This window comes from Zalophus californianus, chromosome 3 (genome assembly GCF_009762305.2).
Source record: "Zalophus californianus isolate mZalCal1 chromosome 3, mZalCal1.pri.v2, whole genome shotgun sequence".
Lineage (NCBI taxonomy): Eukaryota > Metazoa > Chordata > Mammalia > Carnivora > Otariidae > Zalophus > Zalophus californianus.
This window is the reverse complement of record NC_045597.1, coordinates 93,633,161-93,645,696: the sequence shown is the minus strand read 5'-3', so window position 1 is coordinate 93,645,696 and position 12,536 is coordinate 93,633,161. Positions and strand designations below refer to the sequence as shown.

At 37.8% G+C, this 12,536-nt stretch overlaps 1 protein-coding gene across 9 annotated transcripts in view; it reads left to right on the top strand.

Annotated features, from left to right (window-relative positions):
* Positions 1 to 12,536, top strand: part of EPB41L5 (erythrocyte membrane protein band 4.1 like 5) — a 145,912-nt gene that overhangs the window by 101,892 nt on the left and 31,484 nt on the right. For all 9 annotated transcript variants that reach the window (XR_003519120.2, XR_003519121.2, XM_027589459.2 and 6 more), the window contains 3 exons: positions 2,590 to 2,753; positions 6,413 to 6,510; positions 11,846 to 11,974. Coding sequence is in view for 7 of the 9 variants with exons in the window: in XM_027589459.2 (XP_027445260.1) it covers positions 2,590 to 2,753; positions 6,413 to 6,510; positions 11,846 to 11,974 (391 nt within the window). In the remaining 2 variants the exon portion in view is untranslated. The remainder of the gene's footprint in view (positions 1 to 2,589; positions 2,754 to 6,412; positions 6,511 to 11,845; positions 11,975 to 12,536) is intronic.

Genomic DNA, 12,536 nt, shown 5'->3' with positions numbered 1-12,536 from the left:
GGTATCTCCTACCCTAAATATTACAAAATCGCTGAACATACAACACCCAACATTGGGCAGATGAGATAGACAGCAATTTGTTAGTCACATATACTCATAGCTCAAGGGAGGGGAAAACCTCACAACATACAGGGCCATGTGGGTGTTCTACTTGGGAGCAAAGTAAATAAGCATGAGCTGTGGGAGGCAGGTTTTATAGTAATATGAGGATGAGGTGACCCCTGGTTCCCACCAGAAGATGTAATTGCTTGTTTGAATAATTTCATAGGCCAGCAGGGAAGTAAAACTCATTAAGAACTAGGTAGAATGCAGCTGGTACAGCTAGATGGGGAAATTTCCTTTTTTTTAAAAGATTTTATTTTTAAGTAATCTCTACACCCAACATGGGGTTCAAACTCAAACCCCAAGATTAAGAGTTGTATGCTCTTCCGACTGTGCCAGCCAGGTGCCTGGGGATCTTTTCCACTGGATGGGAGTGAGGGGATTGGGAGCAGCATATCTGGTAAGAGCAGGGGAATGCTTGATTAGGTGTTTGGGGCCCTGTGAGGCCCAAGGTGTCAAGGCAGCACTTAATATTGAATCTTAATTTCATGGCTCACCCCACAGCAGTCAGTCTGCATTCTGCCTTGACTCCTCCTCCAGCCCCTGGCAGCCACAAATCTACTTTCTGTCTTTATGGATTTGCCTATTCTGGACAGTGGACTCATAGGTGGTATTTTGTGTCTGGCTTTTTCCCCTTAACACCATGTTTTCAAGGGTCATCCATGTTGTAGCATGTGTCAGTACTTCACACATTTTTATTGCTGATTAATAATCCATCCTATGGTTATACCATTTTTTATCTCTCCATTCCTCAGTTGATGGGCATTTGAGTTACTTCTACTTTTTGGCTGTTATGAATAACGCTGTTGTGAACATTGGTGTACACATTTTTTTTGTGGATATATGTTTTTGTTTTTCTTAGGTATATGCCTAACTTTTCCTTTGTTTTTTAAATAAGTTTTTTTCTGGATATAAAATTTGGGTTGTTAATTTTTTTTTCTTTCAGTGATTTCAAGATGTTCCCCTTCTGCCCTCCAGTGTGCATTATTTCTGATAAGAAATCTGCTGTCATCTTTATCTTTATTCCTTTGAACATATAATGTCTTAGGTTGCTTTTAAGATTTTCTTATCATTGGTTTTAAGCAGTTTGATTATGATGTGCTTTGGTGAGTTTCCTTCATGTTGTTTGTGTTTAGGGTTTGTTGAGATTCTAGGATCTATGAGTTTACAGTTTTCATCAAATTTAGAAAATCGTCAGCCATTATTTCTTTAAAAATTTGTTTGGTCCCATTCCCACTTTGGGACCCCAGTTATTCATACAGTACACTGCTTGAAGTTGTCCCACAGCTAACTGAGATTCTTTTCATTTTGGGGGGATTCTTTTTTCTCTGTGTATTTTATTTTGTATAATTTCTATTGCTGTCCTTTCAAATTCAGTACCTTTTCTAATGTCAAATCTGTCAATCCCATTCAATATATTTTTCATCTCCATTATCTCAAGAAGTTTGATTTGGGTCTTTTATATTTTCTATGTCTCTGCTTAACTTCATGAACATATGGAATACAGTTATAACTGTTTTAATGTCTTTCTCTGCTAATTCTAATGTTAGTTTCTCTTGATTGATTATTCTCTTAAATACGGGATATTTTTTTTCTGCCTCTTTGCATTTCTGGTAATTTTTCAGTGGATGCCTGACATTGTGAAATTTCCTTTGTTGGATGCTAGATAATTTTATATTCTTCTAAATCTTCTTGAGCTTTGTTTTAGGATGCAGTTACTACTTGGAAACAGTTTGGTCCTTTCAAGTCTTACTTTTATGATATGTTAGGTGGGTCTCTTGCCATTATTCTCCACTACTGAGGCAAGACCTTTCTGAATATTCAGTGCCTTGTGAATTATGTGTATTTACAGTGTGGAAACAGGCACTGTGGCCCATTGTGAGTGCCTCTAGTTCTCTACCCAGCCAAAGGGAGAGACGAAATCCTGTTGGATGGTTTTTTCCCCAGCCTCAGGGAGTTTCCTCACACATATTTTCTGATCATTGCTCTGCTGAATACTTGCGGGGTACCCTCTGCAGATCCTTAGGATTCTCTCTTTGAGAAGGCTTTCTCCCTTCTGGTACTCTCTCTCATGACTGTGGCTCCCTTAGTCTTTCTAGACTCTCAGCCTCATCTTCTCAGCTAAGGGATTCCTCCATGTTCTGCCTCATTTCACCTTTTCTGCACCACTGCGTGGAAATTCTCTCAAGGCTGTCATAGGGCTTACCTTTTTTGTTTCTCAAATCTCTGTTATCTGATGTCTAAATATCTTGAAAATAGTTTCTTTTTCTCCCCTTAGGTTATTTCAGGGTGGAGGGGATGCTAAATCTAGTCCCTTTTGCGCCATTTTTGGCTGGGAAAGAAGTCTCCCCAAAAGGTTTTGACAGATGACTAAACCAGTTGGGATATGACCTCTTACGTGGATTTTTTTTTTCAACAGATATTTTTGTTAGTATTTAAATTCATGATAAATTCTTGGTCTAAGTTAGTTTTCTTTCACCCTTACAGCTTGCCTCTGAATATTGATTTGCTAGATGGTCCAGACTTATTGGAAACAACCATTGATGATGTAATTGGGGCACCTGACACTCTGGAAATACCCCAAGCACCAGATGAAGTTAACATAGTCACCAGGCAAACTGGATTGGAAGGAACTAAAGAGGAATGTGGGAGTAAGTAAATGTTCTGTGTAACATCAGGGACAACTTTTTATTTCACATCCCTTTAAAATTAGCTATTTAAATCTGTTCCTTCAAGAATATTATGCAATAGTTGAATTTTAAAATTTAATGAAGAATAGGTATGCCTTCTTTTTGGCTTGAGGGTCCATTGAAATAGTTAAGATTACACAATTAAGACAATTAAACATTTGTATCGTTTATAAGTCATTAAACATTCGTGAATTTTCAGACTTGCTTTTTACTTTGTTTCTTGGGTGAAAATTAAGAGAAAAAGGTTTCCTTAAAGATTTTTCTATAGCACAGGATTTAATAAATGTTTGACTATTCCATTGGCTCCTAGAAATTACTTTGTTATTAATGAGAAATGTTGTTCCCCGGACCTGCAAAAATACGTAATCCAGGAAGAGTGCTGCTTTTCTTAACTTTTTAAAAGGTTAAAAGGGAACAATAAGTTGCATACTGAAAATTTCTATGTATTTGTGAATTTTGTTTGATAGTAAAGCATAAACTGCCTTTAAATAGGAGCTTTCTATTGAATCTCAGTGTACTATGTGTTCATTAAAAAGCACCTCGTATTTACGTGGCTATTGCCAATTTTGATTTCTCTCACTGAAGTCAGACACCATCTTTAAACAACTCATAGGGAACTGCCAGCGAGTACGCTGTTGTCTCTAAAGAGCATAGAATACAGCAATGGTATGTAGTAATTTAAAATAGAAAGTGTTAATGAAAAGTTACTCAGTGCTTCTGCTTAGTAGAACATGCTTAAGTATTACTGCTAATTGGCTTTAAAAATTTATTCCTTTGTTCCTTAAGTAATCACTACAAATAGACAGTGAAGCAAATGTTCTTAGCCTAAAGCAGGACTAACTTAATACAGGGTATTTCCAGGGTTAAAATAAAAATAGTCTTCCTTATAGAGGTGGCAGTATTGATTTTATATATACATTCCATTTTGTATCCATTATACGAATGCAAAAAAAATTTTTTCCTCTCTTTCAGTATTGCCATAGCATAGTGTTAGCAAACCACATTTATTTAGTATATACTTTCCAGGAAATTGTTTTGGTTTTGGAGAACATGGTAGAATGAACTTAGGAAAATGCCTAGGAAAGAAAGGAGCAAGTAAGATGTAATAACTCCAAATACTGGAAAGCCTGATATATCAAAGAATTTATTTTATGGTGCTTTATTGGTGAATCTTGGATCAGCAACTTCAAAGGATAAGGGAAGCAGATTTAGAATCAGTATAGAGGAGACTTTTAAAAATCTTTCTGCCGTATATCAGAAATAGATACCTAATAGTAAGTGAGCCCCCTCATTACAGAAGGTACTCAAGCAGAGCTTAAATGACATTAAAGTTGTGGCAGAAGAAATTATTGGGTAGTGTGGAGGTTTCATTGATAAGACTTATTTAGTTCAGATTTATAACATTTGTTCAAAGTCATTCAGTGAAAATAAAGTGTTTTGATATTAAGAATTAAGGTCTTATAATCCTGGTATCCAATTTATTCTCTATTTTCTTTTGGCTATAATGTCAAAATCCTGATTCACATGGGTAAGTAGTTATAAATAGTAACTTTTTAAGAAATAGCTTATCCTATTATTTTAGGATTTTCCTCAGTCAAACAGAAGTAGCACAAGAAGCTTTATTTCAACCTGAAAACCCCCCAAAACCCAATTTTTGGGGTTTTAATTTTTTGGGTATGTATTGGCATAAGCCTAAAGTATTCATGGTCTCAACATCATCATGTTAAAATTTAGTATTGCATAATTTGAAGCATTAAGAAAACCAGGAGGAAAAAAAACAAACAAACCAGGAGATGGCAATTAAGTATATAATTGGAGGCACCTGGGTGGCTCAGTTGGTTAAGTGTCTGACTCTTGATTTGGGCTCAGGTCATCATCTCACCTAAGATTGAGCTCCATGATGGGAGTGGAGCCTGCTTAACATTCTCTCTCTGCCCCTCCCGCGATCCCCTCTTTAAAAAAAGGATGTAAACGAGTATGGAAGATTTTGTGAAGATCAGTGTTGAATTCGTGATTCTCAGTTTTGTACATTAAAATTACCTGGAAAGTTTTAAGAACTACCAGAACCAGAAAACTACCTCTGGAAATTCTGTTACTATGGTTCTAGGATCAGCTCTGGGAACCAGTATTCCTTAAAAGCTCCACATCTGGGCGCCTGGGTGGCTCAGTTGGTTAAGCGACTGCCTTCAGCTCAGGTCATGATCCTGGAGTCCCGGGATCGAGTCCCGCATCGGGCTCCCTGCTCGGCAGGGAGTCTGCTTCTCCCTCTGACCCTCTTCCTTCTCGTGCTTTCTATCTCTCATTCTCTCTCTCTCTCAAATAAATAAATAAAATCTTTAAAAAAAAAAAAAAAGCTCCACATCTGATTCTAACGTGTAGCCAAGAGAGGGATCCACTGAGTTAATTAATGGACACTTTTATAAGATCTCTTTGACCAGTAGAAAATGATTTCATAGTTTTTCCCTCCTTTTTACTGGATTAAATAGAAATTACTAGGCATTCAACAGCTTTTTTTTTTTTGTAAAGTGACAGTTTAAAAATTTAAACTCCTGCCAAATTCATCCCTGCACGATAAGATTATTGGAGTGGTTTTTTTTTTTTTTTTAAAGATTTTATTTATTGGATGCCTGGGTGACTCACTTGGCTAAGCGTCTGCCTTTGGCTCAGGTCATGATCCCAGGGTGCTGGGATCGAGTCCCACATCGGGCTCCCTGCTCCTCAGGGAGTCGGCTTCTCCCTCTGCCCCTCCCTCCATTCATTCTCTCTCTCTCTCAAATAAATAAATAAATTTTTTAAAAAGATTTTATTTATTTGAGAAAGAGAGAATAAGTGAGGGGAAGGGCAGATGGAGAGGGAGAAGCAGGCCTCCCCAAGGAGAAGCAGGCTCCCTGGTGGTCAGGGAGCCTGATGGAGGGCTTGATCCCAGAACTCTGGGATCATGACCTGAGCCAAAGGCATACACTTAACCTACTGAGCCACCCAGGTGCCCCTAGAGTGGTTAATTTAAATAGAGTTCATTTAAAGCTGAATTGTGTTTAATATATTATCTTTTCAATGGTTAGAGAAATTTATTTGTAATGTGTTTTTGCAGCTAAGCAGAACATAATAAAGACAAAAGGCTTATCCTGCATCACACCTTGTGTTATCAATACATACTCTGTTGAATCAGTGAATGAATAAATGTATGTCCTTCATCTGCTTGCTCCACAGAAGTGTAGTTTTAGGCAGTGTATAGTCAGGGCTAAGGAAAGAAAGTGGGAAAGTACTGAGGTTCGGCAGGAGGCGCTTGCATTGTGGTTATGGAAGAATCGTGTCTCAGGTGTTCTCTGCCTTTTCTTGGTATCTTTTGGCTTGTAAGCCTTCTTAACTACACATGCTATTGAGATTCCATATCTAATGGCTTTCTACAAGTGGTATAGATACAAGGCAGGGTTCCTGTAATTTAGGTTAACTCTTAAATAGTTACCTGGTTATAGAAAGAAAATATATTTATCCTGTGGTCTTATGGATTATTCTATGTAATTGTTGGTAACTGGTATTGGAAAAAAAACTTAAGTGTATGCCTTCACACAGCTGTGACAGCCTGGCAGACTAAGAGGCCATGTTGCCATTTTTTCCAGCATTAAAAGATGCCTCACAGAAGCTCAAACACCTTGAGATGGAAAGCAGTCCATTGCCGTCTTCACATCCCAACGTCGATGTCAACATCAACAGCCAGGTATTCCGATTGCTCCTTCGTATACCTGCAGACATCTCCAGACCTCCGAGAAAGCCCTGCTTTCCAAAACTGATACTTTCTCTTTCCTTTTTCTGGGGAATGTGTGGGTGCCGACTTCTTTCAGACCTATTTCAAAGGCACAATTCATGGATGTTCAGGAGGAAAGGAGGAAACTTGGACAGTGATAGGAACCGTAAGGTCATCTCCTGAGTGTTTTTCAACATGCATGCAAAGTGTTGTGGCTGCTTTAAACTTGTTATTCTGATTTAGCCCATCCTTTTCCTAATTCTGTTCAGTAGGTCTTGATGTAGTTGAAGGTGACAGCCTTTTAAAATTACAGAAGGATTTGAGGCATTTGGGTGGCTCAGTTGGTTCAGTGTCTGACTCTTGGTTTTGGCTCAGGTCGTGATCTCAGAGTTCTGGGATCGAGCCCTGCACTAAGTGGGGAGTCTGCTTGAGATTCTCTCCTCTCCCTCAGTCCCTTCCCCCGCCCCGCCCAGGCCCCACGTGCACACTCTCTGTCTCTCAAATAAATACAAATAAAATTACAGAAAGATTTGTTTGAAAGGGAGCTGCTCTGTCATATAAACAGGGAAGAAAATGGAACTTGAGATGCTTCAGCTTTGTTCTTCATAATTTACACCACCCTATGCCCTTGGAGTTTTAGGTTTGGGGTGGGGGATGCATACCAATTTAACCAACTACAGTTAATTGCTTGAGTGTAATTTAAAATTTTTCTTAAATAACTTATAGGGATAATTAAAGTAAATCAAATGAGATAAAAATAATTCATTGTATCTGCTACTAGATGTCTCTACTAAATGCAAGAGTAAATTTTAGATAATGATCTAGAGACACCTTTTTTTCCCTATATATAGATAACAGATAACAAGGATCTTTTGAATGAATTTTGTTTTGATTTTTTTAAGATTTTATTTATTTATTTGAGAGAGAGAGAATGAGAGATAGCATGAGAGGGAAGAGGTTCAGAGGGAGAAGCAGACTCCCCGCTGAGCAGGGAGCCCGATGCGGGACTCGATCCTGGCACTCCAGGATCATGACCTGAGCCGAAGGCAGTCGCTTAACCAACTGAGCCACCCAGGTGCCCTTTTGTTTTGATTTTAAAGAGGAAAAGGGACCAGCTGATTTGCAGTGTTGTTTCATCCTTGGATAACTAACTGGAATTTCTTCAGAGATTAATATGATGTAAAGAGTGATTTTCTTCTTTCTTGTCATTGTTCAAGTTGTCCTTTTGAATCCAAGTTGTTTCTTTTTCTTTTTCTAATATGTTTTTGCTTAGAAATGTCTTTTAGAGGCTGATAACATTCCAGAAAGACTTTCATTTTTTTTTTAAGATTTTATTTGTCAGACAGAGTGAGATAGCACAAGCAGGGGAAGTGGCAGGCAGAGGGAGAAGCAGACTCCCTGCCGAGCAAGGAGCCTAACGCGGGACTCAATCCCAGGATACTGGGATCATGACCTGAGCCAAAGGCAGACATTTAGCCAACTGAGCCACCCAGGTGTCCCAAGACTTTCATTTTCATTACCCCTCAGTATTTTTCGATTATATTTGTGTGTTTGCTTTCATATTGTCAGTTGTTTTACTATCTCTGTAAGTAGAGGAATACAGGGTCAGAGACAGAAGAGTTTATTGAAAGCTTTAGATGAAAGTTTTAGGTGGTTAGCAATTAATTAGAGAAAAATTTAATGGAGGACTGGAATGATCCTGAAGGAGAAGGACGACTGGTGAATCTTGGTGGGTATAAGGTGGGGGAAGAGGAGTGATTGTTACACTGGAAGGGAATTCATGGAAATCCACTGAACAGCTATGTACTTCTTTTGTAAAATTCCCTGCATGTCTCGTTATAATATAACTGAGCCTTCAAAGCAGAGAATGTGTTCAATTACTCTTGAAGCCTTGAAAAAAGAGGAGTGTGGGTTCAGGATAGGAAAAGGAGTGTAAGAGTGGGTTAGGTAAAGGACAGTGTGCCATCAAGGAACATTCTGGGGTTCACATAGCTAGGAAAAATAATAGCTAATATTTAGTGAAAGCTTATTCAGTGAAAGGCAGGAATAACAAGAAAGAACTCAGTGTTGTACTTAAAAACTAAGAGACATCTGATTACCTTACCTTATGTCTTTACAACTAGAGTATTGCATTAAAGTTGATTCATGTTTTATTTATATGACACATTTTTAATCCAGTCTGATTTCTCTACCTCTACCATCAATAGTTGATGTTTGCTTAGGGAATGCAAATTAATCTTAGTAATCAGCTTTACTAACTAAAGTAATCTTAGGATGAAAAACCTATAAATAAAATACATTGTTCTAAAGCAAAGTATCAGTTTTGGTTGATTAGCTCTAAGAACTGTATAACTGAGAATCTCTAAGCCATGTTAGGTTCAGACTAGGACTACTGGCAGCAGAGTTGACTTCACACTCATGTCTTGAGAACCTATTTTAGAGGGATCTCATGCCATGTGAGACCTGCATTACCCAGGTTTCATACAGTCACTGGATATTCCAATACACTGTTGATTCAGTTCTACAAACGTATTTATCGTTTACTTTTTATAAGATAAACGAATGAGGGGGCACCTGGGTGGCTCAGTTGGTTAGGCTTCTGCCTTCAGCTCAGGTGATGATCCTGGAGTCCTGGGATCGAGCCCTGCGTTGGGCTCCCTGCTCAGCGGGGAGTCTGCTTCTCCTTTTGCCCCTCATCCTGCTTGTGCTCTCTCTCTAATAAATAAAAGCTTAAAAAAAACGCTTTGTGTATATTTAGTAAAAATATAAGGTAAATTGTGTCTAATCTTCTAAAGCAGAATTCTTAATTTGCAGATCATGGATCTATTCATGAATAATTATGAGGAGGGCCTTAAACTCTGTGAAATTGAATACATATTCTCTGTTTTATTTTTTTTTTTAAGGTTTTGTTTATTTATTTGACAGAGAGCACAAGCAGGCAGAGGGAGAGGGAGAAGCAGACTCCCTGCTAAGCAGGGAGCCCGATGTAGGGCTCGATCCCAGTACCCTGAGATCATGACCTGAGCTGAAGGCAGATACTTAACTGACTGAACCACCCAGGTGCCCCTTGAATAAATACTCTTGCCATTGATTCATTTATATATTTTTTTCTGGAAAGTGGATCCTTATTTTGTTAAATTCTCAAAAGGGTCCATGACTCAAGAAAAGAATGAACCATCACCAACCTTAAAACAACTCCTTGCATCTCTCCAAGGTGCTAAAAAGAACTTTACTTTGGTTAAAAGGTTTGTGTATATATTTTTTTAATCCAACCGTTTCGGTGTTGGATCTCTCAAATTGGGACCTCTTGTAAGAATGTACCATGTTTCTTTTAGATTTTACTGTTTACACTATTTCTTCACCTTGGTTGTTTGACTGTATAAGTGCCCTGCTGAAAGATGTTTACATTTCCCAGCCAAGATTGTTTTAAGAGTCATTTCAAGTCTGTATCTGGTGGCATTCTGCCTGGAACTTAGGCTGACTTTGGACCAACTTTAACCTCTCATATAAGCTCTCCTATAAGCTGACTCTGACAGCCAGTAGAGTTGAAGTAGCCACAGTCATTTCAGATCAGGTCTCGTTTGGGGTATTTAGGAATCAGGGTGTCCTTTTAATTCTTTTGGTCATCTGTTTGCCACATTTTGGCCATCCAAGGCAGTCATATCAGCGGCACAGTAACTGGCTGCCCCTGGAATTATGTGCTATAATAAAATAATGTGAAAATATTTTAAAGCTGTTACTCTCAACTTGTATTTCAGTAATTTTTTTTATGCACTCATACATCATAATTATAGAAAATAGATTTAAAGAAGCAGGAAATTTTAAATCTTCTATTATTCACTACTAAGAGATAACTACAGTTAACATTTTTAAGATAAATATTTCCAAACTTTTAAATGTGATATGTATAAATATTTCCAAACTTTTGGAATAGTGGATAAATATTTCCAAATATTTAAATATTTCCAAATATTTAAATATCCACTTTCCTACATCCAAATGTATTTTTAAAAATAAAAATGCAGTGATACTGGTTTTTAAAACTAATCAATTATAAATATCTTTATTTTGAGGACATATTACAGACAGTAGTTAAATTGTGTCACCACTGTGTTTACTCAGTTACCTGTTGGACACTTAGATTATTGCTAATTTTCACTGTCATCATCAATGCTGTGACAAACAACCTTCTAAATAAATATCTGCTGTCATCTGATTATTTTCCTGGGAAGGAAGTAGTAGGATAAAGTACAGACAATTTTAAAGCCTTTATACTTTTGCAAAAATTGAAAGATGGTAACAGTTTATACATTTACCTGTGATATGTGTGTTGAATTCTTTTTTACGTTTGTAGTATAGACGGAAAAAGAAATCTCTGCTTATGTCAAGAGGCAGGTTGCTCTGAGAATTCTATAATGTGCAAATAGAAATAATTAACAAGTAATTTCAACTCTGTAACATAATTGACTCTGAAAAGAAAATATCAAAGTATTTGAATTAGCCATGATTTTCCCCCAGCTTTATTGAGATATAATTGACAAATAAAATTGTAATATATTTAACATAAATCATTTAAGTATCAGTTGTAGTGCAGATAATTTAAAATACTTTTTTTTTTAAGTAGGCTCCACGCTGGGCGTGGAGTCCAATGTGGGGCTTAAACTCATGACCCCGAGATCAAGACCAGAACTGAGGTCAAGAGCTAGGTGCTTAACCACCTGAGCCATCCAGGCCACCCCTAAACTTACTTCTTAATTTGCTTCATTCCATTTATTTCTTTTCATAGTGGTTTATTTATATTGTTTTCATGGTGACCTTCGCTGACTGGACTTGTGCTTTGTTCTGTCATTTTCATAGTTATACCTGAGAGTGACTATTTGTGGCTATATAACATAATTCCAAACAAAATCATCTACCTGGTGACAGCTCCAGAATTGCAGGGATTATTAGTCTGTATAGGGCCTAACCTAAAATCCAGTTGAATTCCAGCAAACAGCACATGTTTTCCATGTGTGATTTCATTCAGGCATTTGTCCTGAATGATGTAGTTATTCAGTTGCTTTAAAGACAGGAAATTGGGCTAGATGATTTCTAGAGATCCCTACCAATTCATATTTCATGTTTGTGATTATTGTGTCTTAGTTTGAAACTGCATGTGGGAGGTGACTATTCTTGGAACAGTATAGGACTATTTAAGACACGTGATTTCCTGGTTGTCTGAATATGAACGAACTTTCATCAGCCACTTTCCTATTTCCGTATAACTATAGCCCATCAGAGTTGCTTACAGTATATTTTTAATATCTAGGAGGAGGTGGTGAAGTTGACTGAAAAATGTCTTAATAATGCCATTGAGAGCCCAGGATTGAATGCCAGGAGAGTTCCTCCTAACTTGAAGAGTAACATTTTGAAGGCCCAGGTAGAAGCAGTGCATAAGGTAAGCTGCCTTTAATGGGGATAGTCCTGATAGAAGGGAAAAGAACATGAGACTTAGGCTGAGAGACCCAAAGACACATATGTACATAAATGTTAAAAGAAGAGTGACCTAACTAGTGATTGGAGGTAGAAAGAAGTACCCAGACACATGCTCAAGATGGCAGAACGCCTTCCTGAGTCTGAGTACAAGCTAGATTAAGAGGGGACAGTCATGGGATAAAAAGTTGAAAGTAAAGACCCTCTAGGGCATAAGAAGTCCTTTTTTTTTTTTAAGTCAAATTCCTATAGACGTGAGTCCCTAATCTTTGCCACTTGTATAGCCAGAAAATCTAATGACTTTGAGGTTCCTATCAACACTGAGTCTGTGGTTTTAGGTATTTCTTTAGCCATCTGCTATTCCCCACCACCCATCTGCCCTCAGTTTGGCGGATTTGTTTGTAACAAGTGTGACAGTTACAAGGTGAAGGAGTTGGCTGTGACATTGTGAAGGATGCAGTGGAGAGAGACTAGCCCCCATGAAGTTTATGGCATCCATGTTCTCAAAGTCAGTTTTTCCTTGGTGC